At 37.6% G+C, this 27,176-nt stretch overlaps 3 protein-coding genes across 3 annotated transcripts; all 3 read right to left on the minus strand.

Annotated features, from left to right (window-relative positions):
• Nucleotides 1–558: 558 nt before the first annotated feature.
• On the minus strand, nt 559–5,791 carry LOC133999278 (alpha-2,8-sialyltransferase 8F-like). Its single transcript, XM_062438466.1, has 7 exons — nt 5,700–5,791; nt 3,698–3,772; nt 3,396–3,470; nt 2,938–3,082; nt 1,320–1,432; nt 1,105–1,197; nt 559–1,018 (listed from the first exon to the last, which is right to left on the minus strand). Exons 1-7 carry the CDS (start codon nt 5,789–5,791, stop codon nt 559–561), a joined length of 1,053 nt encoding a protein of 350 aa, XP_062294450.1.
• A 4,270-nt stretch (nt 5,792–10,061) lies between these two features.
• LOC133999279 (alpha-2,8-sialyltransferase 8F-like) lies at nt 10,062–14,748 on the minus strand. The gene is made up of 7 exons (XM_062438467.1): nt 14,657–14,748; nt 13,158–13,232; nt 12,898–12,972; nt 12,440–12,584; nt 10,822–10,934; nt 10,608–10,700; nt 10,062–10,521 (listed from the first exon to the last, which is right to left on the minus strand). Exons 1-7 carry the CDS (start codon nt 14,746–14,748, stop codon nt 10,062–10,064), a joined length of 1,053 nt encoding a protein of 350 aa, XP_062294451.1.
• A 3,982-nt stretch (nt 14,749–18,730) lies between these two features.
• On the minus strand, nt 18,731–24,239 carry LOC133999280 (alpha-2,8-sialyltransferase 8F-like). The gene is made up of 7 exons (XM_062438468.1): nt 24,148–24,239; nt 22,866–22,940; nt 22,240–22,314; nt 21,649–21,793; nt 19,492–19,604; nt 19,278–19,370; nt 18,731–19,190 (listed from the first exon to the last, which is right to left on the minus strand). Exons 1-7 carry the CDS (start codon nt 24,237–24,239, stop codon nt 18,731–18,733), a joined length of 1,053 nt encoding a protein of 350 aa, XP_062294452.1.
• Between the last annotated feature and the right edge of the window lie 2,937 nt (nt 24,240–27,176).

Raw genomic sequence — 27,176 nt, forward strand, 5'->3', positions numbered from 1 at the left:
AAAATAGTGAAACAATCCTGACTGAGGTTATCATAATTCATGCATGAAAGGGTTAAAATTATGAGAGTGAAAGGTAACATTCCCAGTTGCGGAAGACACCTCCCAAAGCCTGCATGCAAACGTTGTGAGAAATGTGTAAACTTGCCATCTTCATGTAAAGGAGGAAACTGAATTATTTAAATTGCATTCAGTTGATCTAAACCATACCCATGGTCAATCAAATGTCTGTCATTAGTTAAACTTTTTTTTTAAACATTGGCACAGTGATGGAGATCCCCCCCACCAAGTCTTCACAAAGGGATTCCCAGTTAAATCAATATAACTCCATCAATACACCAGCTGAGACATTTGCAGTAATAAATACAGTTGTAGATACAATATAGGACTGTGTCTCATCATTGGTGCATTTTGATTTCTGTGCAAATGTCTTGGTTCACTGTAAGTTCAAACATCCACCATGCTTGGATGAAAAACTTCATGAGTGACTGGCTTCATCCAGAGGCACCGTGCCTCTGAGCTGTCAGCTCTCCCCAAGTCTGGAAACTACTTTTCACGTGGTCAGCAATTTTCCAGATGAAGCTTGAGCACACCTTCACTGTGCAGCTGCAACAAGATGTCAAACTCAGCCGGCATGGCGTGTACGGGCGAAACCTTCATGTCATCGTAGTAGTGATTAGACAGGGGATAATAATCATATGGGTGATTACCAAAGGGCCAGAACCCATACAGTTCCACATTGTCACAGATTTCCAGTGCTAAGCTTGTCATGATGAAGCCAGTGCTGAGACGTCCTGATTTCAGGCCCTCATTTCTCCAGAAGACAGAAAGATTCCGAAGGTACTCAGGGTTGAAGAAGACGGGTTGAGCAGGGCTATCAGAGTCCTCAATTGTGTAGGCGGCCCGCAGGGACACAGCAGTATTGAAGACAAAGGTAAAGGCAGGAAGGACAAGCAAAGCGTTCCCGTAGGTTTGTAGACTCTCCACAAATGGACGGCGACGATTCATTAGAGACTCATACCTGGGGAAAAAACAGCAGATATGAAGCAGCAAGAGATGTGGAATATTACTAGGAGATAATCAAATGAGAATCATCCTTTTGCTTACTTCGTTAGGAGAATGCTTGGGTTTGCTGTCACTAGATCAGTCTTGATGCCCACGTGTTCCTCATAGCCATCTTTCAAAGGTGGTAGATTGCATCTGAAAAAAACAACAAAGAATATACAGAAATGTTTGTATGGAATTGTAGTAGAGATGAGCGTAATTGTGTTGATTAAACTGTAATCAGTTATTCAATTAACTACACTGGACACCTGTCTCACCTCATAACAAACTGAGCTGAATCGATGCTCTTTCCACACCTGCTGTCAGTCAAGATACCGCCGTTCCCAACAAGAGCACATCTGTCCAATCTTTTAGTCTCAAAAGGATGCTCCTGGATTCAACAAGCAATGAATTTCTATTAGTCATTAAACAAAATAAAGACATAGTACACACTATTTAGGACATACTGTTCATTGAAGACAAAAAGACATCTTGAGGAAGGGGCAGCTTTACACTTATTTTATTGAAGTTTATTCAGTAAAGATTCAGCAGCAGGACAACACCACAACTGTTTCACCTAACCCTCTCTTCTCCTTCTGCTCTCGTAACTTCGTAGGGTCCTGAGGTGGTCAGTGCTGCCCTGGTGCTACAGTGGACTTCATGTAAGCTTCCCCACAATGCAATCAGCAAGCAGAACCATGCTCATCAGTCATTTGCTCTTAATAAATAATTTTTAACGTATCTTGTTGATGGTGTGGTCCTTGCCAGTGAAATTATTTTTTATTGATATTAGGGTTCATGAAGTAGATGAGCTGAAATTGGCCCCTGAACCAGCCTGGCTCAGGGGCCTCTGGACAGGGACCGATGAGCTTCCAGGCGCACCTCTGAGCAGCCGCCTCCACAACTGAGGTCTTGATCCAACTCACCACCAGGTGGTGATCACTTAAACTTTATATTGACAGTTTTATTCTGTTGTTCTTTTTATTGTCTTTTACTGTTTTATTGTTTCATTGATGATCTATTTTGTTTTAAAGCTAGTGCAATAAATATCTGAACTGAGCTGAGAGGCAAACATTTATGAGCTTTCCAGAAGATTTTGGTGTACAGTATATTATGATTTCAAAGGAATGATAAGAACTCTTTTCCAGAGAACAAATAAACATTTTAAATGACTTCCCCCTCAACTATGTTACTGTTTACTTTCCTTTGAGGACTCAGTGTATTCGGAGATACACGACCAGATATAAAAAAAAGTTGCAGTTCTACCACCTATTCAAAAGTTTGATTAAAAGCTACTCAACTATGTAATTACAGCCTCTAATTACAGTTGTTTTGTACAAATATGTGTACTGTGTTGTTTGTTTAATTGTTTTAGTGCAATTCTTTGTGTGTATGTTTTAATTGTGAACTGCCAAGGAATTGCAGTAAAGTAAAAGTAAAGCTACAGGCTCATGTCATGATTAAAAGTTGTCATTTGTCATCTTGGATTGGTTATCACGCTTAAAAAAACTTGGCGACTTAATAGTAGTAAATAATGAGCTCTTACTGTTGATCTACACAGTTGATCAGGAACAACACAGTATGTCAATTCACAGATATTTATTTATTACCTAATCATTTATTATCATAAACTATGTTGGCCGTGAATTATTAATTCCACAAACAGTTACTCTTTATTCGTACAACTGTAAAATATATGTTCTCAAATGTGTGTTAAGCTTTATGTTGAAGTCAAATTATATGAAACATATGACATCATTTAACTACAGATCAATAGTTGCCCCATTCAAAGGTGGAAAGTGAAACAGTCATTGAGGAATAACATTTGAGGAACAATCAAGACACCAAGCAAGCCGCTGGTGTCATGGTAATATTCATGAATGATGAGCAGCATACCTTTGCAAAGACTTTGAAAATTTCCCGGGAAACCTTAAGAGTCTTCTTCCCGTCACCGTCGTACACAAGCTCTGATCCAATCGGAGTGTTTTCCTGGGTGATGATGGCCGTGTCGAAGCCATTGCACTGACCTCTGAGCCGTGATCTGGGGAACCACAAGGACTTGTAATCTTTACACTAATAGTAAGCTTCATAATTAGCTAAATAAGAAGTGTGTGAAATGACAGTTAGGTAATAATTTGTGGTTATGAATTTAAAAATGTGAACAATTTCACTTCCATAAATTGGGCCGTTGGTGAAGACCGTCTGCAATCATAAATCACATGGCCAATTGAATGGTTACTTGGAGGACATTTGCCAGTCAGGTTCCTCTATTTTAATGCACATTTTTATTTTTATTTTACTTCTCCTTACATCTAGTTATTGTTCTTTCTATTAACAAAAATAAATATATTTACCTCAATTTAAGGGAATTTTCCTCTTGCTTCTTCCAGGTTTGAGAGTAACGCTGTTTTACTTTGTCGATGACCTTCCTGTGACACACACACACACACACACACACACACACACACACACACACACACACACACACACACACACACACACACACACACACACACAGTCAGATGTATATTCACTGGTGGGGACATGATTTAAATTTATGAAGGCATAAACAAAAAGGTTACTAAAAGATCCCCTGCAGACATTACTTGGAACAATAATGTGGGTTTAAGGAGAAATCATCTGTGTTTGCTCTCACCTGCAGCCTTTACAAACATCACTCAGCTTGCCGAGACCTCTCTTTGGACGAGGTGGCTTATAAAATTCAGGGTCACTGTAAAAACACAAATTATGATGAGAAAAATGCAGAAAACAGATCATCAAAGGAATTCTGGGCTACATTTCCTTGGTGTCATGACTCTTGTTGGTGTCAGCAAAGAAGAAACTCCTGTTCTAAAAGTGCAACAGAGTTTGATGTCATGTAGGTATTTCATTATTTTCATTTTTTACATTTTATTTTTATTGACTCAGAAAATACAAACAGAAAAATAGAAAATATAGAATTCTGACAATAAATCAACAAACAAGTGAACCCTTCCACCTCTGCCCTCCAGTAAAAAGTGCTATTTTGAATCCTTTAACCTGCCCCTCAAACAGTAGCAGTCATAAACGTTATCACTATTCTTCTATTGTCTTTACTTACTGTACTAACAACAAATAATACTGCAGAGCAGCACTAATAGAAGAGGAACACAATTTACGTAACTACATTTTTTATTTTGCAGTCTAAAAGCTATCTTTTCTAAGTTAAATCATTTCAATGGTGAAATGTGGCGAATGTTGGGTAATCATACCTGTACCATTAACTGCCCTTGGATCAAAGAGCAGAAACGGCCTGCTAGCCAGCCTTTATATCTACATTTCATCTACGACATTTTGTTTTATCACACTGTAAAGCACTTTGAGTTGACTTTCTATCCGAAATGTGCCATAAAAATAAAGTTGCCTATGACTGTATGGCGTTGTAGTAGCTTGACAGGCAATTAAACTACTTCTTCTTCTTCCTGTTTTAAGTTTCTGACAACAAGAGCTAAGATAACATGAATGAAATATCTGCCTTCCCTTTAGCAGCAGATCTGCATTGTAAAACTCACTCTGTAGGACAATAGGTCTAGAATGTGGTTGTTCCTGGTCCAGCCTGTCCAATTTCATGTTCAGTGACTTTGTATATTTTATTGTATGAATATTGCATACTTTAGAAAAACTTTGAAATTAACATACTTTAACATACTTTTAATGTACGCATTAAAAACATATGTAGAAATGTATATTACCACTTTGTAATGGGGGCATAAATGCCACCTCGGTAATGCATGACTCACTTTACTTCATGTGTGCATGTACAATAAATGCAGCTCAAAGGGCAACATCTTTGTGCAGCATCACCGTAGTCAAGTGGTTACACACACCTACCCTGGCTAGAGTCCAGCAAGGGACCTTTGTTGCATGTCAAACCCATTTCTCTCTCCCCTTGTTTCCTGTCGGCCTCTCTGCCACCAACTGTCCAATAAAGGCAAAAAAAAAGCCACCCCCCAAAAATGCTTTTTTGTTCTACCAAAACAAAACTAATTAACTTGTCATTTATTCAGTCTTAAATGACATTTTACACATTTCTTTGCTAGAAACTTTACTTTTAAGAATGAGTAGTATTGTGAAATAAATCATGGCATTAAAGCACAGTTATAGCAAAGGTGGTTAGGAAGTACATACTTTAACATACTTTTAATGTACGCAAATGAAACTTTACTTCATGTGATTAGTTAACACTTACTTTATAGTTAATTAATTAATGTTAATTGACAAGTACATCATACATTTATATAATAATTAATACTTTTTCATGCATTATTTAAACATTACTTAAATATGATGATGATAATAATAAGAAGAAGAAGAAGAAAAAGAAGAAGAAGAAGAAGAAGAAGAAGAAGAAGAAGAAGAAGAAGAAGAAGAAGAAGAAGAAGAAGAAGAAGAAGAAGAAGAAGAAGAAGAAGAAGAAAAAGAAGAACTTTATAATTTGTTTTTATTTTTATTGTTCTACCAAAAAGAAAACAAATAAACTTGTCATTTATTCAGTCTTAAATGACATTTTCCACATTTCTCTGCCAGAAACTTCACTTTTAAGAGTGCGTGGTATTGTGAAATAAATCATGGCATTAAAACACAGTAACAGCAAAGGTGGTTAGGAAGGTAACACTTACTTGTCGAGCCGGTACCAGGTGACAGTGGTCAGCAATGTCCCCAAACAGAGTATGATGAAGATCCAAGAGACATGTGAATTCTCTGCCCCCATGCCTCTCCTTTCCTATTAACTTCACCGTCTTGTACCCCTACCTGCATTACTTCACTTAAATCACACATCTGTTATCTACTGTCTTTCACTCATTCTTTCCTGGCAGTGACTCTCACACACACACACTATCTCTGAAAGGTGATCATTTCTTGCCTCTGTGCTTTCTTCTGTTTCCTTAAACACACCCTTGCCCCACCGTCCTTTTATCAGTTTGACGTAAGTGTTTCTCTTTCTCCTTAAGACAGTTAACATGCCACCTCCGCTATCAGCCCATACTTGTCCTTGATCAGGCAAATCCTCTATCTCTATCTGCACTCCCCTCTCTTCCTGTTTGTGTCCAGGTCAGTTGAGTTCAATCCTTTTGTTGCTGCATATCAGGAGTAGAGGTAAGGGGTGGCTTCTGAGGCAGCAGCCCTCAATGTGTTATCAAAAGCCCTGAATATATATATATTTTTAAATCTGGTTGATAAATAAATCACGACTAGTAATACTAATGTTGTTCCTCATCCTTCTTTAAACTTTGAGACATGACCAATTTTTTTTTTCTCATGTGTTCTTCTCACCGTCTTTGAGAGACAAACGTGAAGTATACTATAAACTTTCTACGTCGTCACTAAACGTTAGCGGACCAGTGAACTCCAGCAGTAACAAACTAGACTAGCTGACCAACACACACTGCAGTAATAAACAACTTAAATCAGCTCTGAGGTGAAGAATATAACTGTCTCACCTCAACAACCCTGCGCCCGCTCAGAGTGTTGGACAGTGATGTCTTTATTAATTTATTAATGAATTGATGCAGTTACCTTTTGGCTGCGGATTTATTCTACCTACCAAAGATTCACAAATTTGAAATCCCTTTAAGAATCATGTTTTTAATTATATTACATACATTTATTTATTTTTTTACTACGATCTGACCTACGTACTGTATTTATTTCTTCTCATTTATCTTCATGGCTGACAATAAAAATCCTTTAAGATATTAACCAGGCCTCTCGCTATCTCTGCACAACATCCTGTATTGATCAGGTTTCCTCTAACTGTACGGACAGCTTCCTGACAAAAAATGACAAAGAAAGAAACTTATCTGACACTTCTTATCATTATTAACTCTGACAGGAACTTGACACTGACACTGACAAAGCTGGATAAACATTACCTTGTTGTCCCCGTTGACTTTGAGCTATTACCTATATGTAAATTGATACAAAGACACTGCAGTGACATTGTTTTAGTGCTTTACAGCCAGACCACGCAGCTCTTGATGCTGATTAATGTGTATGGTGTGACTGGCTGTACATGAGTAGTGAGCATGCAGATAAGAAGAAGTCATTTGTTTAAGTCAGGTGTATATGATACTGGGTTATAAAGCTATCCAGGAGTTGAACAATAACCAGATGAACATTTCATCAGTAAATTCCCTCAGCTCTTATGGTGGAAACCTTGACTGACTCACAACATTACACAGACGGTAAGGGGTCTGGGTGTAATCTTTTATGCCATCTTTTTGACTTGAAAATTATACATACTTTTATCTACTCTTGGCTGGACTACGGTGTCACACTTAATTCGGGAAAGAGTCAGGGCTCCCTCCATTGGTCAAAAAGAGCTGGTGCTTGTCTAATTGTATATGTGTAGGGGGGTGAGCACTCCCTACACTGGCTCCCAGTAAGCTGCAGTGTTGACTTTAACATTTTATAACCCACCTTTAAGGCATTAAGCGGCCTTGCCCCTAGTTACATATCTGATTTATTAATCTAAAGCCATCCCCTAACTCAGCCCCTGCTTCTATTTTGTACGTTTGCCATATTCAATATGCGATATGAGGCGTTTTTCTAGTTTGTAAAATGCAAATATGTTAGTTTAGCACATGCATTGCAATTTACCAAATCCAAAGGTAATTTTGGTGATGGTGACTGTGTCTATGTATGATATGTTTGAAGGGAATCGGCTAGGTTCAGCTTTCTGCTCGTCCAAATTCTCCATTAAGACATGCAAAACCCTCATTTAAATACTTCTGTCTGCACCTGTTGTCATTTATGCAGTTATTCTTAGTTGATCACCAAACCTGCAATCTGTTGCACTGCAAACGCAATTTATTTCCCTTTATTTGGGCTCTTCTTAAATCAGACCCTATGAGTTCAGTAATAAAAGATGAAAAAAAGTAAATCTGTGTCTTATATTTACATACATTTAATTAGTACAGATCTTTTATCAAATCAGATTAATAAGACAGTAAAAAAAATAGTGAAAACAGTGAAATAGTTTCATTACAAAAATAAGATATTGCAAAGACATCCATGGACACACATTCACGGAAAACTGCTTCCACTTCATGAAACAACTTTACTTATGATATAATAAGAAATAAATTAGTATACACAATGATGGATTCTAAAGGTACATTATAGAATTGAGATTTTGGTGCTAAAAACAGTACAGGATTGTTTTGTTTCCTATGAGATAGTTTGATGATTTTTGCCCTTCAACACACAATGCCATTAAAATCTTCACAAAGCTTCACCACATAAGAAGAAAGTAATGCTAATAATGTGATTATAATTCATTAAGAGCAGCCTTACAAGTGGAGAGATTGATAGATCTAAATATGACCTGCGTTTCTCTTCTGTTTTTGTGGTTTAAAGGAATAGGCTGAAATGACGAGGAATGTGGTTATTTGTTGTCAAATAGCTGCACAGTGAGATGAGAAGATGTCAGATTCATCTGTGTGGGGGAAACAGCTGGTCTACTGCTATAAACAGTGAAAAACATACAATCCAGGTAGGTGTCAAAATCTTATACTGGCACACATATATACTTCAAACCAACAAGTATATTAAATCACGCCTCCATCTGGTTAGACAAATGACAAACTTATAACTTCACTGATAAATATTTATTTACATTCACCTTGTGTCATTCACAAAACAAAACAAAAACACAGACACACACACACAGACACACACACACACACACAATTGTAAAGTCACATTATTTAGTTTGGTCATTTACAGCTTGTATAATTATAAATATGTATGACCAAAAAAAACCCACTGCAAAACATTAACCTTTTCACGCATAGTGTTCACTGCAGTAGACAGCTATTCAAAAGCTGTTTTCTTACTTATGAAAGGATTTTGATGGCATAGTTCCATCCATCCATCTATATCCATTAACATTCATGTACCACTAATACATTCAATAACCTAAACTTCTTTCCCGGAGTTGTCTGTGCTTTCTCGTCTCACAGGTGATCTGGGCCTGTAGACGTCGGGATAACAGATTCCAGTCCCGGACCTACTAGCTTCAATGATCATTTTCAATGTGCTCCTATCCTTCGCCTCTCTCCTCTCTACCCCAACCGGTCGAGGCAGATGGCGAAGTGCTTGCTCATGTAGGAATGTTGGGTCTCTTTAAAACTAAACCTGACGAGTATACGGTTTAGACCTGCTCTATGTGTAAAGTGCCTTGAGATTACCTTTGTTGTGATTTGGCACGACAAAAGGTACACAATAAATAAAGACTGATTGAGATTGATTGACAGTGGACACTAGTATGTCATCCCATACATTACCACGAAACATGCAGTAATTATTTTGGTTGTAGATCAGTTGATTTATGTTATTTTAATGTAATAATATATCATTTCGTGAAAGAAAAAATTAATTTCAAATATGTTTTTTTTCATGCCTAAAGAGAACTGAAAAAAAATAGTGAAAAAATCCTGACTGAGGTTATCATAATTCATGCATGAAAGGGTTAAAATTATGAGAGTGAAAGGTAACATTCCCAGTTGTGTAAGACACCTCCCAAAGCCTGCATGCAAACGTTGTGAGAAATGTGTAAACTTGCCATCTTCATGTAAAGGAGGAAACTGAATTATTTAAATTGCATTCAGTTGATCTAAACCATACCCATGGTCAATCAAATGTCTGTCATTAGTTAAACTTTTTTTTAACATTGGCAGAATGATGGAGATCCCCCACCAAGGCTTCACAAAGGGATTCCCAGTTAAATCAATATAACTCCATCAAGACACCAGCTGAGACATTTGCAGTAATAAATACAGTTGTAGATACAATATAGGACTGTGTCTTATCATTGGTGCATTTTGATTTCTGTGCAAATATCTTGGTTGCCTAAGGCAACTGTAAGTTCAAACATCCACCATGCTTGGATGAAAAACTTCATGAGTGACTGGCTTCATCCAGAGGCACCGTGCCTCTGAGCTGTCAGCTCTCCCCAAGTCTGGAAAATACTTTTCACGTCAGCAATTTTCCAGATGAAGCTTGAGCACACCTTCACTGTGCAGCTGCAACAAGATGTCAAACTCAGCCGGCATGGCGTGTACACGCGAAACCTTCATGTCATCGTAGTAGTGATTAGACAGGGGATAATAATCATATGGGTGATTACCGAAGGGCCAGAACCCATACAGTTCCACATTGTCACAGATTTCCAGTGCTAAGCTTGTCATGATGAAGCCAGTGCTGAGACGTCCTGATTTCAGGCCCTCATTTCTCCAGAAGACAGAAAGATTCCGAAGGTACTCAGGGTTGAAGAAGACGGGTTGAGCAGGGATATCAGAGTCCTCAATTGTGTAGGCGGCCCGCAGGGACACAGCAGTATTGAAGACAAAGGTAAAGGCAGGAAGGACAAGCAAAGCGTTCCCGTAGGTTTGCAGACTCTCCACAAATGGACGGCGACGATTCATTAGAGACCCATACCTGGGGAAAAAACAGCAGATATGAAGCAGCAAGAGATGTGGAATATTACTAGGAGATAATCAAATGAGAATCATCCTTTTGCTTACTTCGTTAGGAGAATGCTTGGGTTTGCTGTCACTAGATCAGTCTTGATGCCCACGTGTTCCTCATAGCCATCTTTCAAAGGTGGTAGATTGCATCTGAAAAAAACAACAAAGAATATACAGAAATGTTTGTATGGAATTGTAGTAGAGATGAGCGTAATTGTGTTGATTAACTGTAATTAGTTATTCAATTAACTACACTGGACACCTGTCTCACCTCATAACAAACTGAGCTGAATCGATGCTCTTTCCACACCTGCTGTCAGTCAAGATACCGCCGTTCCCAACAAGAGCACATCTGTCCAATCTTTTAGTCTCAAAAGGATGCTCCTGGATTCAACAAGCAATGAATTTCTATTAGTCATTAAACAAAATAAAGACATAGTACACACTATTTAGGACATACTGTTCATTGAAGACAAAAAGACATCTTGAGGAAGGGGCAGCTTTACACTTATTTTATTGAAGTTTATTCAGCAAAGATTCAGCAGCAGGACAACACCACAACTGTTTCACCTAACCCTCTCTTCTCCTTCTGCTCTCGTAACTTCGTAGGGTCCTGAGGTGGTCAGTGCTGCCCTGGTGCTACAGTGGACTTCATGTAAGCTTCCCCACAATGCAATCAGCAAGCAGAACCATGCTCATCAGTCATTTGCTCTTAATAAATAATTTTTAACGTATCTTGTTGATGGTGTGGTCCTTGCCAGTGAAATTATTTTTTATTGATATTAGGGTTCATGAAGTAGATGAGCTGAAATTGGCCCCTGAACCAGCCTGGCTCAGGGGCCTCTGGACAGGGACCGATGAGCTTCCAGGCGCACCTCTGAGCAGCCGCCTCCACAACTGAGGTCTTGATCCAACTCACCACCAGGTGGTGATCACTTAAACTTTATATTGACAGTTTTATTCTGTTGTTCTTTTTATTGTCTTTTGCTGTTTTATTGTTTCATTGATGATCTATTTTGTTTTAAAGCTAGTGCAATAAATATCTGAACTGAGCTGAGAGGCAAACATTTATGAGCTTTCCAGAAGATTTTGGTGTACAGTATATTATGATTTCAAAGGAATGATAAGAACTCTTTTCCAGAGAACAAATAAACATTTTAAATGACTTCCCCCTCAACTATGTTACTGTTTACTTTCCTTTGAGGACTCAGTGTATTTGGAGATACACGACCAGATATAAAAAAAAGTTGCAGTTCTACCACCTATTCAAAAGTTTGATTAAAAGCTAATCAACTATGTAATTACGGCCTCTAATTACAGTTGTTTTGTACAAATATGTGTACTGTGTTGTTTGTTTAATTGTTTTAGTGCAATTCTTTGTGTGTATGTTTTAATTGTGAACTGCCAAGGAATTGCAGTAAAGTAAAAGTAAAGCTACAGGCTCATGTCATGATTAAAAGTTGTCATTTGTCATCTTGGATTGGTTATCACGCTTAAAAAAACTTGGCGACTTAATAGTAGTAAATAATGAGCTCTTACTGTTGATCTACACAGTTGATCAGGAACAACACAGTATGTCAATTCACAGATATTTATTTATTACCTAATCATTTATTATCATAAACTATGTTGGCCGTGAATTATTAATTCCACAAACAGTTACTCTTTATTCTTACAACTGTAAAATATATGTTCTTAAATGTGTGTTAAGCTGTATGTTGAAGTCAAATTATATGAAACATATGACATCATTTAACTACAGATCAATAGTTGCCCCATTCAAAGGTGGAAAGTGAAACAGTCATTGAGGAATAACATTTGAGGAACAATCAAGACACCAAGCAAGCCGCTGGTGTCATGGTAATATTCATGAATGATGAGCAGCATACCTTTGCAAAGACTTTGAAAATTTCCCGGGAAACCTTAAGAGTCTTCTTCCCGTCACCGTCGTACACAAGCTCTGATCCAATCGGAGTGTTTTCCTGGGTGATGATGGCCGTGTCGAAGCCATTGCACTGACCTCTGAGCCGTGATCTGGGGAACCACAAGGACTTGTAATCTTTACACTAATAGTAAGCTTCATAATTAGCTAAATAAGAAGTGTGCGAAATGACAGTTAGGTAATAATTTGTGGTTATGAATTTAAAAATGTGAACAATTTCACTTCCATAACTTGGGCCGTTGTTGAAGACCGTCTGCAATCATAAATCACATGGCCAATTGAATGGTTACTTGGAGGACATTTGCCAGTCAGGTTCCTCTATTTTAATGCACATTTTTATTTTTATTTTACTTCTCCTTACATCTAGTTATTGTTGTTTCTATTAACAAAAATAAATATATTTACCTCAATTTAAGGGAATTTTCCTCTTGCTTCTTCCAGGTTTGAGAGTAACGCTGTTTTACTTTGTCGATGACCTTCCTGTGACACACACACACACACACACACACACACACACACACACACAGTCAGATGTATATTCACTGGTGGGGACATGATTTAAATTTATGAAGGCATAAACAAAAAGGTTACTAAAAGATCCCCTGCAGACATTACTTGGAACAATAATGTGGGTTTAAGGAGAAATCATCTGTGCTTGCTCTCACCTGCAGCCTTTACAAACATCACTCAGCTTGCCGAGACCTCTCTTTGGACGAGGTGGCTTATAAAATTCAGGGTCACTGTAAAAACACAAATTATGATGAGAAAAATGCAGAAAACAGATCATCAAAGGAATTCTGGGCTACATTTCCTTGGTGTCATGACTCTTGTTAATGTCAATCAAGAAGAAACTCCTGTTCTAAAAGTGCAACAGAGTTTGATGTCATGTAGGTATTTCATTATTTTCATTTTTTACATTTTATTTTTATTGACTCAGAAAATACAAACAGAAAAATAGAAAATATAGAATTCTGACAATAAATTAACAAACAAGTGAACCCTTCCACCTCTGCCCTCCAGTAAAAAGTGCTAATTTGAACCTTTTAACCTGCCCCTCAAACAGTAGCAGTCATAAACGTTATCACTATTCTTCTATTGTCTATAATTACTGTACTAACAACACATAATACTGCAGAGCAGCACTAATAGAAGAGGAACACAATTTACGTAACTACATTTTTTATTTTGCAGTCTAAAAGCTATCTTTTCTAAGTTAAATCATTTCAATGGTGAAATGTGGCGAATGTTGGGTAATCATACCTGTACCATTAACTGCTCTTGGATCAAAGAGCAGAAACGGCCTGCTAGCCAGCCTTTATATCTACATTTCATCTACGACATCTTGTTTTATCACACTGTTAAGCACTTTGAGTTGACTTTCTATACGAAATGTGCCATAAAAATAAAGTTGCCTATGACTGTATGGCATTCTAGCAGCTTGACAGGCAATTAAACTACTTCTTCTTCTTCCTGTTTTAAGTTTCTGACAACAAGAGCTAAGATAACATGAATGAAATATCTGCCTTCCCTTTAGCAGCAGATCTGCATTGTAAAACTCACTCTGTAGGACAATAGGTCTAGAATGTGGTTGTTCCTGGTCCAGCCTGTCCAATTTCATGTTCAGTGACTTTGTATATTTTATTGTACGAATATTGCATACTTTAGAAAAACTTTGAAATTAACATACTTTAACATACTTTTAATGTACGCATTAAAAACATATGTAGAAATGTATATTACCACTTTGTAATGGGGGCATAAATGCCACCTCAGTAATGCATGACTCACTTTACTTCATGTGTGCATGTACAATAAATGCAGCTCAAAGGGCAACATCTTTGTGCAGCATCACCGTAGTCAAGTGGTTACACACACCTACCCTGGCTAGAGTCCAGCAAGGGACCTTTGTTGCATGTCAAACCCACTTCTCTCTCCCCTTGTTTCCTGTTGGCCTCTCTGCCACCAACTGTCCAATAAAGGCAACAAACAAAAAAAGTCCCCCAAAAATGCTTTTTTGTTCTACCAAAACAAAACTAATTAACTTGTCATTTATTCAGTCTTAAATGACATTTTCCACATTTCTCTGCTAGAAACTTTACTTTTAAGAATGAGTAGTATTGTGAAATAAATCATGGCATTAAAGCATAGTTACAGCAACACTTACTTGTCGAGCCAGTACCAGGTGACAGTGGTCAGCAAGGACCCCAAACAGAGGATGATGAAGATCCAAGAGACATGTGAATTCTCTGCCCCCATGCTTCTCCTTTCCTGTCAACTTCACCCACTTGTTTCCCTACCTGCTTTGCTTCACCTTGCTAAACCAAACCTGTTATCTACTGTCTGTCACTCATTCTCTCCTGGCTGTGACTCACACACACACACACACACTATCTCTAAAAGGTGATAATTTTTTGACTCTGTGCTTTCTTGTTTCCTTTGACACACCCTCGCCCCACCATCCTCCTATCAGTTTGACTTAAAGCTGCAGTTGGTAAGTCTTATAAAAGTAACTTTTTGTCATATTTCGTAAGACTGTCACCACGGGCATCGAAGTGGGGGGAGAAATTGGAATGGTGTACCAGGGCCCCAAGCACAGGGGGGCCTGTTTAAATATATCAGTTATAAAAAACGACGTCATAAATATTAAAATAAAATCAAAGTTGCTTTGAAAGTTCAATAATAAGGTTGCTTTAATCAAATTAAGACTGTCTGAGACTATCTGCACCCACTTGCATAAATGCGAAATGTTTCATTCCGCCTGGTAGGACTCGCTAACGGTTCTTAACTTTTTATAAACAGTCTATGGTTGTTAAGCGACTCATTCCTACACAGTGCTCTATGCAGCAACATGTCTCTCTCAAAGAGTAAATTAGGCTGCCAGAAGAGAAAGGAGAGAGAGGAGAAGGAAAGAAGCAAAGAGTAGGCAACCAGATGCTTACGTCTTTTTCAAGGAAAGGTTAGTTCAGCCCAAATGTTAAGCTAAAATAGATGAAATACCAGGTTTTAATCAGACCTCCCAAGATTGGCGTGAGATCGCATCCCAATCTGCTGAAGGGGGGGAGGGGGGCGTGTCAGGTGTGGCGTGAGACTGCTTTGAATGGAGACAACCATTAACACATCCAAGCTCACCAAAATCAATAGCCCTCTTAGGTGAAGGCTAAATACTTATAACAGTTATTATAAAAGGCTATTTGTAACTATTGTAGCAGCCTACTAATTTTAAAACATGCTTAGCAGTTATTATTGATGATATTGATGCTGATAATAATTTTAAAATCTAGTTAATGGCATAAGTAACCTAGCACATAATACAGCAAATGTCCATTGCCCGTTAGCAAATCTAAATCTTTAATATATATATATGTTTTCTACGATCTGACCTACGTACTGTATTTCATTCTTTTCATGTATCTTCATGGCTGGAATGACAATAAAAATCTTTCAAGATGTTAACCAGGCCTCTCGCCATCTCTACATCCTGTAAGGATCAGGTTTCCTCTAAATGTACAACAGTCAGGGCTCCCTCCATTGGTCAAAAAGCTGGTTCTTATGAATTTGCAAGGGCCATATGTGTAGGGGGTGAGCACTCCCTATACTAGCTCCCAGTAAGCTTTCATGTTGACTTTAACATTTTATTATACACCTTTAAGCCATTAAGCGGCCTTGCCCCTCGTTACATATCTGATTTATTAATCTAAAGCCATCCCCTAACTCCACCCCTGCTTCTATTTTGTACGTTTGCCATAATGAATATGCAATATGGGGCGTTTTTCTAGTGTGCAAAATACAGGTAGGAGAAAATGCAAATATGTTAGTTTAGCACATGCATTGCAATTTACCAAATCCACAGTTAATTTTGGTGATGGTGACTGTGTCTATGTATGATATGTTTGAAGGGAATCGGCTAAGTTCAGCTTTCTGCTCGTCCAAATTCTCCATTAAGACATGCAAACCCTCATTTAAATACTTCTGTCTGCACCTGTTGTCATTTATGCAGTTATTCTAAGTTGATCACCAAACCTGCAATCTGTTGCAATGCACAAGCAATTTATTACCCTTTATTTGTCTGTGTCTTACATTTACATACATTTAATTAGTACAGATCTTTTATCAAATCAGATTAATAAGGCAGTAAAAAATAGTGAAAACAGTGAAATAGTTTCATTACAAATCAAAGCACTACAAAAATAAGATATTGCAAAGACCTCCATGGACACACATTCACGGAAAACTGCTTCCACTTCATGAAACAACAGATTAGGTTGGTCATTGTGCAGTACAGGAACAATGCCAATAAAATGAAATTAGTATCCAAACAGAAGTGTAAAAAATACAGTATTATTTATTAATTATTTTGAGTGCAGGAAAGTGAATCATTAAAACACATTTATTTTGGCTACTTGATGTCTAATGAATGAAGCAGGTAAGGCACTTGTACAATCTCATGTAAGCACTGAGGTCTGTTCATTTTGTTTATTTTAAGTTGTAAGTTTTATTATATAGGTAAGTGTGCTTTTATGATTGTCATTTTGTATGTTACCAATTTAAAACTGGACATTTAAAGTAAAGAATTGAAGTATGAGAGGGAGCAGGGGGTTGAACCACCAACCCTCCTGCAGTCAATGGATATTCTGCTGAGCCACAGCCTGAACTGATACAAGTGTTCTTCATAATCAAGGTTGTGTTACCCCCTGAGCTTTTCAGCGAGTTTCAGCTCATAGTTGAGCTGTCCACCTGCAACTTTACTGTTTTGGTTCAATCTCAGTGCTCTCATAGTGTCGTTTTTGGCTCCAGAAGTCACCTGTTGTGTAATGAAACACTTTAAAAAGCCTCTGTACACTACCTGCTCAGCACCAAAATGCCTGATGAACTAGCTGGTGAACACAGGGGAGCATTTAGCACCTAAGGAGCCACATATTTCCCTCAGGGGTTGGTAGAGTGCAAAAACAGAGCTAAAAGATGGACAGACACACAACTCCAAATAAGTGATAATATTGCTCTGTAACTGCTGGATGTGGAAATAAGCAACTTTTTGCTTAACAAATCAACTTAAAAGGTGATCATATGTCAGTGTTGTCTTCTCAATTTGTTTCCACTGCCCCCAAGTGGTCAAAAAAAACTTAATGCAGGTTTAAAGTGGCTATAATCTTTATTTTCATATTAACTGAGGATCATGACAAGTGAATGAGGGCTTAGAGTAACAAACCCAGAGAGCTTTATAGCCTCTTTCAGCTCATTGATTTGGTTTCCAGACTGCAATTTTACTCTTTTAGTTCTCTTTCACTGCTCAGATAGCGTTTATTTTAATCCACATCCAGCAGCTGATTTTAGTGGAAAAACTTCAAATTAAAATCAACTATACTCTACCTGCTCAACGCCAGACAAGACAAAGTTATGAACTAGCTGGTGAATATAGTGGAGAATTTAGCAGCTAAAATATTTTCCCTGGGATTTAGTGGAAACCAAAAAACAGCTAAGAGCTTAAATGGTGGTATGTCAGTGTTGTGTTTACAGTCTGCTGCCCCCAAGTGGCCAAATATCAGTTATTGCAAGTTTAACACTTAGAAAATAGGCATTTTTATTTTCACAAACCCAATGTCTGCACACAACGTCTTAAACATCCTGTCTTAAATCTTTTTTGAAAGCAAAATTTAGGTGACATTTGGATGTATTGGCAATAAGACTGGCTGCTAAAAAGACGAATAACATGCCAGTTGTAGACACTGACTGAGGCTGGCAGGTTTCAAAAACTTATACTGACACACAAATCTACTTCAAACCAACCAGTATATTAAATCACGCCTCCATCTGGTTAGACAAATGACAAACTTTACTGATAAATATTTAGTTACATTCACCTTGTGTCATTCACAAAAAAAGCAAAAAACAAACAAAACCCAAATCCCCAGTGATGGAGACCCCCCACCACCACCAAGGCTTCACAAAGGCCTCCCAGTTAAATCAAAATAACTCCCTCCAGACACCAGCTGGAAAATTTGCAGTAATAAATACAGCTGTAGATTCAATATAGGACTGTGTAAAGGATGTTCACAGTATCACCATTGATGCATTTTGATTTCTGTGCAAATGTCTTGGTTGCTGATAGGCCACCTTAACATTAATTGTAAGTTCAAACATCCACCATGCTTGGATGAAAACTTCATGAGTGACTGACTTCAACCAGAGGCTACAGAGAAAGCACTGTGCCCCTGAGCTGTCAGCTCTCACCAAATCTGTGTCAGCAATTTCCCAGATGAAGCTTGAGCACACCCTCACTGTGAAGCTGCAGCAAGATGTTAAATTCAGCAGGCATGGCGTGGACTGGTGTAGCCTTCTTGTCATCATAGTAGTGATTAGACAGGGGATACAGTTGGTATGGGTGATTACCGAAGGGCCAGAACCCATACAGTTCCACATTGTCACAGATTTCCAGTGCTAAGCTAGTCATGATAAAGCCAGTGCTGAGACGTCCTGGTTTAAGACCCTCATTTCTCCAGAAGACAGAAAGATTCTGAAGGTACCCAGGGTGGAAGAAGACAGGACGAACAGGGCTATTAGAGTCCTCAATTGTGTAGGCGGCCCGTAGGGACACAGCAGTATTGAAGCTATAGGAAAAGGCAGGAAGGACAAGCAAAGCGTTTCCGTAGATTTGCAGACTTTCCACAAATGGACGGCGACGATTCATTAGAGACCCATACCTAGAAAAAAAAACAGCAGATGTGAAGTAACAAAAGATGAGGAATATTACTAGGAGATAGTCAAATGAGACTTATCCTTTTGCTCACTTTTGCATGAGAATGCTTGGGTTTGCTGTCACTAGATCAGTCTTGATGCCCACATATTCCTCATAGCCATTTTTCAAAGGCGGTAGATTGCACCTGAAAAAAACAACAAAGAATATACAGAAACGTTTGTATGGAATTGTAGTAGAGATGAGCGTAATTGTGTTGATTAACTGTCATCAGCATTTCAATTGACTACACTGGACACCTGTCTCACCTCATAACAAACTGAGCTGAATCAATGCTCTTTCCACACCTGCTGTCAGTCAAGATACCGCCGTTCCCAACAAGAGCACATGTGTCCAATCTTTTAGTCTCGAAAGGATGCTCCTGGATTCAACAGAATGAATTACTTTCACAGTCATTAAACAAAATAAAGACATATTTAGGACATACTGTTCATTGAAGACAAAAAGACATCTTGAGGGAGGGACAGCTAGAAAGTTTAGGAGCAGGACAACACCACAACTGTTTCACCTAACCCTCTCCTCTCCTTCTGCTCTCGTACTCTTCGTAGGATCCTGAGGTGGTCAGTGCTGTGGGGTTGATACGTTGGACTTCATGTAAGCTTCCCCACAATGCAATCAGCAAGAGAATCATCCTCATCAATCATTTGCTCTTAATAAAATCATTTAAACACATCTTGTTGATGGTGCTGTCCTGGCCAGTGAAATTATTTTTTATTGATACTAGGGTTCGTGAGGTAGATGAGCTGTTCCCTAAAAAATCAGGGAAAAGAAGGCTGCATTTCTCAGCCATAAACAGGACAGGGCTGGTCAGGCTGTTATGTCATATTTTGTCTAAAAAGGCAAACTTCTGAGTCTGTGAATTGATACCTAGAACTGGAGAGAACACATTACTGAAAATGTGACCCCAGGTGTTATTCAAGGCAAAGATAGCCCTGCAAAGGCTCAAATGATCAGTGCTATTGAAGTTTTCACACTCATCATGCAAATGTGAAGTGAGGTTTGGCAACACTTCATCGGACCTGGGAATCGTAGTAATTTATACAGTGGTTGAAAAGGTCCACCCAACTATATCTAGTTGGTACTGCTCCAACTCCCAAACTTAATCTTTATATTGACAGTTTTATTCTGTCCTCTATTGTTTTATTGTTTTATTGTTGCACTATTTTGTTTTAAAGCTAGTGCAATAAAGATCTAAACTGAGCTGAAAGTCAAACATGATGTGTGCTTTTCAGATGATGCTGGTGTGTATTACTAGTTCAAATACATGATAAGAACTCTTTTCCAGAGAACAAATATAAAGTGAAGTGACGTTTCACTCTGTGGCTCATAGTTGTATTTCTTATGTATGCTGGTGTGTATTACTAGTTCAAAGGCATGATAAGAACTCTTTTCCAGAGAACAAATATAAAGTGAAGTGACGTTTCACTCTGTGACTCATAGTTGTATTTCTTATGTGTGCTGGTGTGTATTACTAGTTCAAAGGTATGATAACAACTCTTTTCCAGAGAACAAATATAAAGTGAAGTGACGTTTCACTCTGTGACTCATAGTTGTATTTCTTATGTATGCTGGTGTGTATTACTAGTTCAAAGGTATGATAAGAACTCTTTTCCAGAGAACAAATATAAAGTGAAGTGGCGTTTCACTCTGTGGCTCATAGTTGTATTTCTTATGTATGCTGTCTGTCAATCCTGGTTAAAAAGTCAATTCAATAGACCAGTCATCATTTCAGGATAATGGAGAAACATAATCTTCTGGGCTGTAAGAATTTTAGATAATATTAAACTTTTGTGCATAAAATTTTAAATTACTTGCCCCTCCACTATGTGACTGTTTACTTTCCTTTGGGGACTCATTCAGTGTATTCAGAGATACACGACCAGATATCAAAAAGAGTTGCCATTCTGACACCTATTAAAAAGTTTGATGAAGTTACTCAACTCTGTAATTACAGCCTCTAATTACAGAGTTGTGTTTTTGTTTTGTAAAAATATGTATACTGTGTTGTTTGTCTAATTGTTTTAGTGCAGTTCTTTGTGTGTATGTTTTAATTGTGAACTGCCAAGGAACTGCAGTAAAGTAAAAAATAAAGCTACAGGCTCATTATAAGTTGTCATTTGTCATTTTGGATTGGTTGGCCGTGAATGATTAATTCCTCTCTAGTTGCACAAACAGTTACTCTTCATTCTTACAACTGTAAAATATATGTTCTTAAATGTGTGTTAAGCTGTATGTTGAAATCAAATTATATGAAACACATGACATCATTTAACTACAGATCAATAGTTGCCCCATTCAAAAGTGGAAAGTGAAACAGTCATTGAGGAATAACATTTGAGGAACAATCAAGACACCAAGCAAGCCGCTGGTGTCATGGCAATATTCATGAATGATGAGCAGCATACCTTTGCAAAGATGTTGAAAAGCTCCCGGGTAACCTTAAGCTTCTTCCACATGTTAGCGTCGTACACAAGCTCTGATCCAATCGGAGTGTTTTCCTGGGTGATGATGGCCATGTCAAAGCCATTGCACTTCCTTCTCAGCCGAGATCTGGGGAACCACAAGAACTTTGTTAAATAGTCCTTGAACACAGTCAGTACTGTTGACACTGACTGATGGGTCAGTTTAGTTTTCTTTATTGGAGAGAAAGCTTCATAATTAGCTATATAAGAAGTATTTGAAATGGCAGTTATGTAATTATTTGTTTGTTATGAATTTAAAAATGTGCACAATTTCACTTCCGTAATAGATCCAACTGAGCAAAAGCAGTTCTGAGTCGTTGGTGAAGACCGTATGTAATCATAAATCACACGACCATTCAAATGGTTACTTGCTGGAAATTTGCCAGTCAGGTTCCTCTATTTTAACACATATTTTATTTTATTTGTTTACTTCTCCTTACATCTATTTATTTTTCTTTCTATTAGCAAAAAATGGAAACAAAGTTCACATGGATTTTTCTTGAATCCTTTGAGAGTATGTTGTTGCATACTTACCTAAATTTAAGGGAATTTTCCTCTTGCTTCTTCCAGGTTTGAGAGTAATGCTCTTTTACTTTGTCGATGACCTCCCTGTGACACACACACACACACAGTCAGATGTATATTGGCTGGTGGGGACATGATTTAAATGTATCAAGGCATAAACAAAAAGGTTACTAAAAGATCCCCTACAGACATATATTACTTGGAACAATAATGTAGGTCTGATATGGTTTTTCCCAAAACTCTTTGAAATTCTTGAAATTGCATCTGCTCCTTTTCCTTCATTAAAAGTTCCAGAATATATGAATATGCAAATATATGCATATGTCTTTGATCACAAAAGTTAAACTGCTGGACACAAAAAATGTCTCATACTTCACTGTTAAGGCCATGATCAGTGTATGTGCATTGGAAGCTTCAAGTTTCCACATAGCACTTGTGTGCGGTGCATACTGGACCAGAATTGGTTTACAAACCAGTTGTCATGTCACTAATTGTGCTTGTAGCCTAAACTTTCCACTTTTAGCATTTGAATGTGAAAACGGCCTTTTAGTGTCAAACTGCACATTTATTATTCTGCACAATGAAGCATCCAACTGAAGGAACTTTAAGGAGAAATCATCTGTGTTTGCTCTCACCTGCAGCCTTTACAAACATCACTCAGCTTGCCGAGACCTCTCTTTGGACGAGGTGGTTTATAAAATTCCAGGTCACTGTAAAAACACAAATGATGATGAGAAAAATGCAGAAAACAGATCATCAAAGGAAGTCTGGGACTTCATTTCCTTGGTGTCATGACTCTTGTTAATGTCAATCAAGAAGAAACTCCTGTTCTAAAAGTGCAACAGAGTGTGATTTCATGTGGGTATTTCATTATTTTCATTTTTTGCATTTTATTTTAATTGACTCAGAAAATAAAAACAGAAAAATAGAAAGTATAGAAATCTGACAATAAATGAACAAACAAGTGAACCCTTCCACCTCTAACCCTCCAGAACAAAAGTGCCAATTTGAACCTTTAACCTGCCTCTCAGACAGTAGCAGTCATAAACGTTATCACTATTCTTCTATTGTCTTTACTTACTGGACTTACAACACAGATAACATGCAATGTTAATACTGCAGAGCAGCACTCATAGAATAGGAACATGATTAATGTAATACTGACTACATTAAAAAAAAGAAAAAAAAGAAAGAAAATTTAAATTTTAAAATACATCTATAAACAGGAGTTGTACTCTGTCTCATCATTTTGCAGTCTAACAGCTACCTTTTCATTTGACTGACCTTGAAATAAAGAGCAGAAACGGCCTGACAACCAACCTTTATATCATCTACGACATCTTGTTTTATCACACTGTAAAGCACCTTGAGTTGCCTTTCTTTACAAAATGTGCCATACAAAAACAGTTGTCTGTTTTGCCTACGACTGTATGGCATTTTAGTAGCTTGACAGGCAATTAAACTACAAGAATGCCATGGCCCAAAGAACACCCAAAGTGCCTGTAAATCGGTCTGTGGTCTGTTGCTTGTAAATGTTTCTTTTTCTTCTTCTTCTTCTTCTGTTCTGAGTTTCTGCCAACAATAGCTAAGATAACATGCATGCCTTTCGTGTAGCAGCAGCTCTGTATTATAAAACCCACTCTGTAGGACAATAGGTCTAGAATGTTGTTGTTCATGTTCAGTGAATTTTATTGTACAAATATTGCATACTCGTACAATAAAGTAACAGTAACATACTTTAGCATACTTTTAATGTACGCATTAGAAACTTATGTAGAAACTTATATTAACACTTTGTAATCAGGGCACAAATGCCACCTAAGTAATGCTTTACTTTTAAGAGTGAGTAGTGTTGTGAAATGATTCATGACATTAAAGCACATTTACAGCAAAGGTGGTTAGGAAGGCAACACTTACTTGTCGAGCCAGTACCAGGTGACAGTGGTCAGCAGGCTCCCCAAACAGAGGAGGATGACAATCCAAGAGACATCTGAATTCTGCGCCCCCATGCCTCTCCTTTGCTCTTAACTTCACCCACTCACCCCCCTACCTGCCTTACTTCACCTTGCTAAACACCCACCTGTTATATACTGTCTATCACTTGTTTTCCCTGGCTGTGCCTCACACACATCTAACACACATACATATACACACACTGTATCTCAGAAGGGTTGCATTCTTTCTTTTGGCACACAGAAGAAACATAAGAATGTTTTCAGTTTTAAGTAAATGTTTCTCTTCCTCCTTGAGAGAGTAAACATGCCTCCTCCGCTCTCTGAAATATAAGAAAGCCTCTGTGTTTTCTTATGTTTCTTTTGGCACACACTCCCATCTCTCCCACCCCCCTCTCAGTTTATATTCATTTTTTTCTCTTCCTCCTTGAGAGAGTAAACATGCCTCCTCCGCTCTCAAACTAGCAGCCCATCCTTGTTCTTGATCAGGTAAAATCCTCTATCTTCTGTAGGCTACTAGGTGTTAATTTCGTCCAGAAAGCAACTATTGAAACGAGACGATGACGAGATGTCACCAATGCCCTTTAACAATGACTGTGACTAAATTAACACGCATTTTTGTTGACGAGAAAAGCGAATATCTACTTCATTAAATAAAAAATCTCTTTCTTTCTTCGTCAAAAAACGAGGAGACAAAATTATCATATAGTTGTTTACAATCCAAAAGGTGCATTCATTGGATGCGCAGTAGTTTTTCTACCTGTGCTCATGCAGGGCGACGTGTGTGCAACACCGTTACCTGGGGAACCCTGCTCCATCCTCGGTGTCCTCCTACCCCACCGGGACCATTAGGCCTAGAGTAGATGTGTGTAGTCAGGGCAAGCGATCCACCTTTTAAATTAAAGTTGCACTGCTAATACAGTAATTACGGCAGCCCAATCAAATCCGAACCGCAACTGTATGCTACCGTAAGTACAACTGTAGCAGCACAACTAAAAAGTCTTGTTCAAATTTAGTTGATTTGTTCATTTTCTTTCATTTGTGTGCTTCGAATGTGGGTCAGTAGGCTATACGTCTCTTTATCTGTCTGTTTTATTTGTGTTTGTAGCTGATTGTTTTATTTTTAAAGTTGACTGTAAGTTTTATGCTGATTCTGTGTCTGACTTCCTGTCTGGTGTGCTCTGGTCTGCTCTGTTGAGCTTGACTTTCTCTCTGATGACAGCAACAGTATGCCAGGGGAAAAAAAAGACTGGATATTTGGACCCATTTTATAATTGTGCAAATTTAGAACATGTTCAATATCTGGATGTATTTCTTTGACTATCAGACCAGGCACCCCTCAGGGCTGCGTCCTGAGTCTGCTGGTCTTCACTCTGATGACCCACCAGGTCGCCAGGTCCACTACTAATCACATTGTGAAGTATGCAGACAACACAACAGTAGTGGCGGGCCTCATCCGGGACAACAATAACCTGGCCTACAGAGTGGAGGTGAACCAACTGCTGGACTGGTGCAACACAAACAAAAGAAAAACAAAAGAGGGCATTGTCCACTTCAGGAGGACCCTGACCCATGCACGGTTCCATATGCTATACAGACTACTGTGCAATTATACTCATGAAAATGTGCAATATGTATGTGGGTCAATGACGTGACTATGACATTTTCAGTCTAACTGCATTTTTTTCAGTTAGAAAAAGGTTTAAATTGATTTAAAAAAAATACCATATATATGTAGTACCTTTCCCTTATATGTAATCACTTTAAGTTTTCAAAAAAAACAAGTTATTAGTAATTTTTCTGTTATTTAAAGTGACAAAATATCATGTGGTGCGACCAATAAAACCAATAACTGTATTAAATTCAGAGTAAAATATCACTTTTAATATTAATCACTGATACAGTATGCTTAACTGAATTGTATTTTTAAATTTTTTCAATCATTTTTAAGCAATTTACAGGAAAAATAAGTCTTACATACATTTCAGAAGGCAACTGTGACATTATAGAACATAAATATGAGATTATTATTTACAAAAACTTAAAGGACATGCAAATAATTAGTTTCGAAACACTTAAATTAATTTATTTTAAGATAGATCATGGTCGCACCACATGACTTTTTTAAGGTCAGTTCTAATTCATCGAGATGGGAAAACACATAAAACACCTAATTTACTATTTTCATATGTATTTATGTGTACTCAACCTTTCTTAATGTTTGAATTACTGCAATAGATATTCCCATATTTATTATTTTTAAATAAATCCTTATACGTCATTGACCCATGTATGTATATATGTGTGTGTATATATATATATTTTTTTTTTATTTTATTTTTTTTTTAATTCATATATATACATAGTTTTTGTTTTTGTTTTGTTTTGTTTTTTTTAATTATTTTTGATATCTGCACTTTTTAATATTCTGTACTATCTTGAGCCATTGCTACGGAGTTTCGTTTGGATGTGCACTGTATACTGTATAATCTGAATGACAAATAAAATCTATCTTGTCTTATTTTATCTTATCTTATAACTTATATTTAGCGGGCTGAAACTGTGTGCCACAGTGATGAAAGCACTATGTAACGTATCTATTTGTGGACAAGGGGAGGATCTAGGACTTGACAAGATCCGGGATTTACATGAGCAGAATTTAATTTTACTGCATTATATGACTCCTGCAAACTTTAGTGGTAGTAGTAGTAATTTATTTTGGTCTTTATTAACCATTTCCCAAAAAGAATACATATAGTTTGCATGTGCCTGTTTTTAAATGTGAACACACTGATCTGTTGAGAATGGCATTGCTCTCCCATGTATGCTCAGTGTGCCTTATGGAAGTGACAATAAAACTGATTTTGATTCATCACGTTACTGTAGTACAAAAAAACTTTGCCAAGAAGAACACTATATCAGTATAACATGCAAAAGATGGACAGACTCCAAATGATGAAAAATATTTTGTGAAGACAGTGATTTTTCTTCTCG

Source organism: Scomber scombrus, chromosome 18 (assembly GCF_963691925.1).
Source record: "Scomber scombrus chromosome 18, fScoSco1.1, whole genome shotgun sequence".
Taxonomy (NCBI): Eukaryota; Metazoa; Chordata; class Actinopteri; order Scombriformes; family Scombridae; genus Scomber; species Scomber scombrus.

Coding starts and splice junctions, on each gene's coding strand:
- LOC133999278 (XM_062438466.1), bottom strand. CDS start 5,791: ATGGGGGCAGAGAATTCACATGTCTCTTGGATCTTCATCATACTCTGT. Junction 3,083..3,395: donor GAAAATTCCCTTAAATTGAG/GTAAATATATTT, acceptor GTGGTTCCCCAG/ATCACGGCTCAGAGGTCAGT. Junction 1,019..1,104: donor CCAAGCATTCTCCTAACGAA/GTAAGCAAAAGG, acceptor TTTTTTCCCCAG/GTATGAGTCTCTAATGAATC.
- LOC133999279 (XM_062438467.1), bottom strand. CDS start 14,748: ATGGGGGCAGAGAATTCACATGTCTCTTGGATCTTCATCATCCTCTGT. Junction 12,973..13,157: donor GATGTTTGTAAAGGCTGCAG/GTGAGAGCAAGC, acceptor TGTGTGTCACAG/GAAGGTCATCGACAAAGTAA. Junction 10,935..12,439: donor TTTTCAAAGTCTTTGCAAAG/GTATGCTGCTCA, acceptor TGTTGAATCCAG/GAGCATCCTTTTGAGACTAA.
- LOC133999280 (XM_062438468.1), bottom strand. CDS start 24,239: ATGGGGGCGCAGAATTCAGATGTCTCTTGGATTGTCATCCTCCTCTGT. Junction 22,941..24,147: donor ACCTGGTACTGGCTCGACAA/GTAAGTGTTGCC, acceptor GTGTTTTTACAG/TGACCTGGAATTTTATAAAC. Junction 19,191..19,277: donor CCAAGCATTCTCATGCAAAA/GTGAGCAAAAGG, acceptor TTTTTTTTCTAG/GTATGGGTCTCTAATGAATC.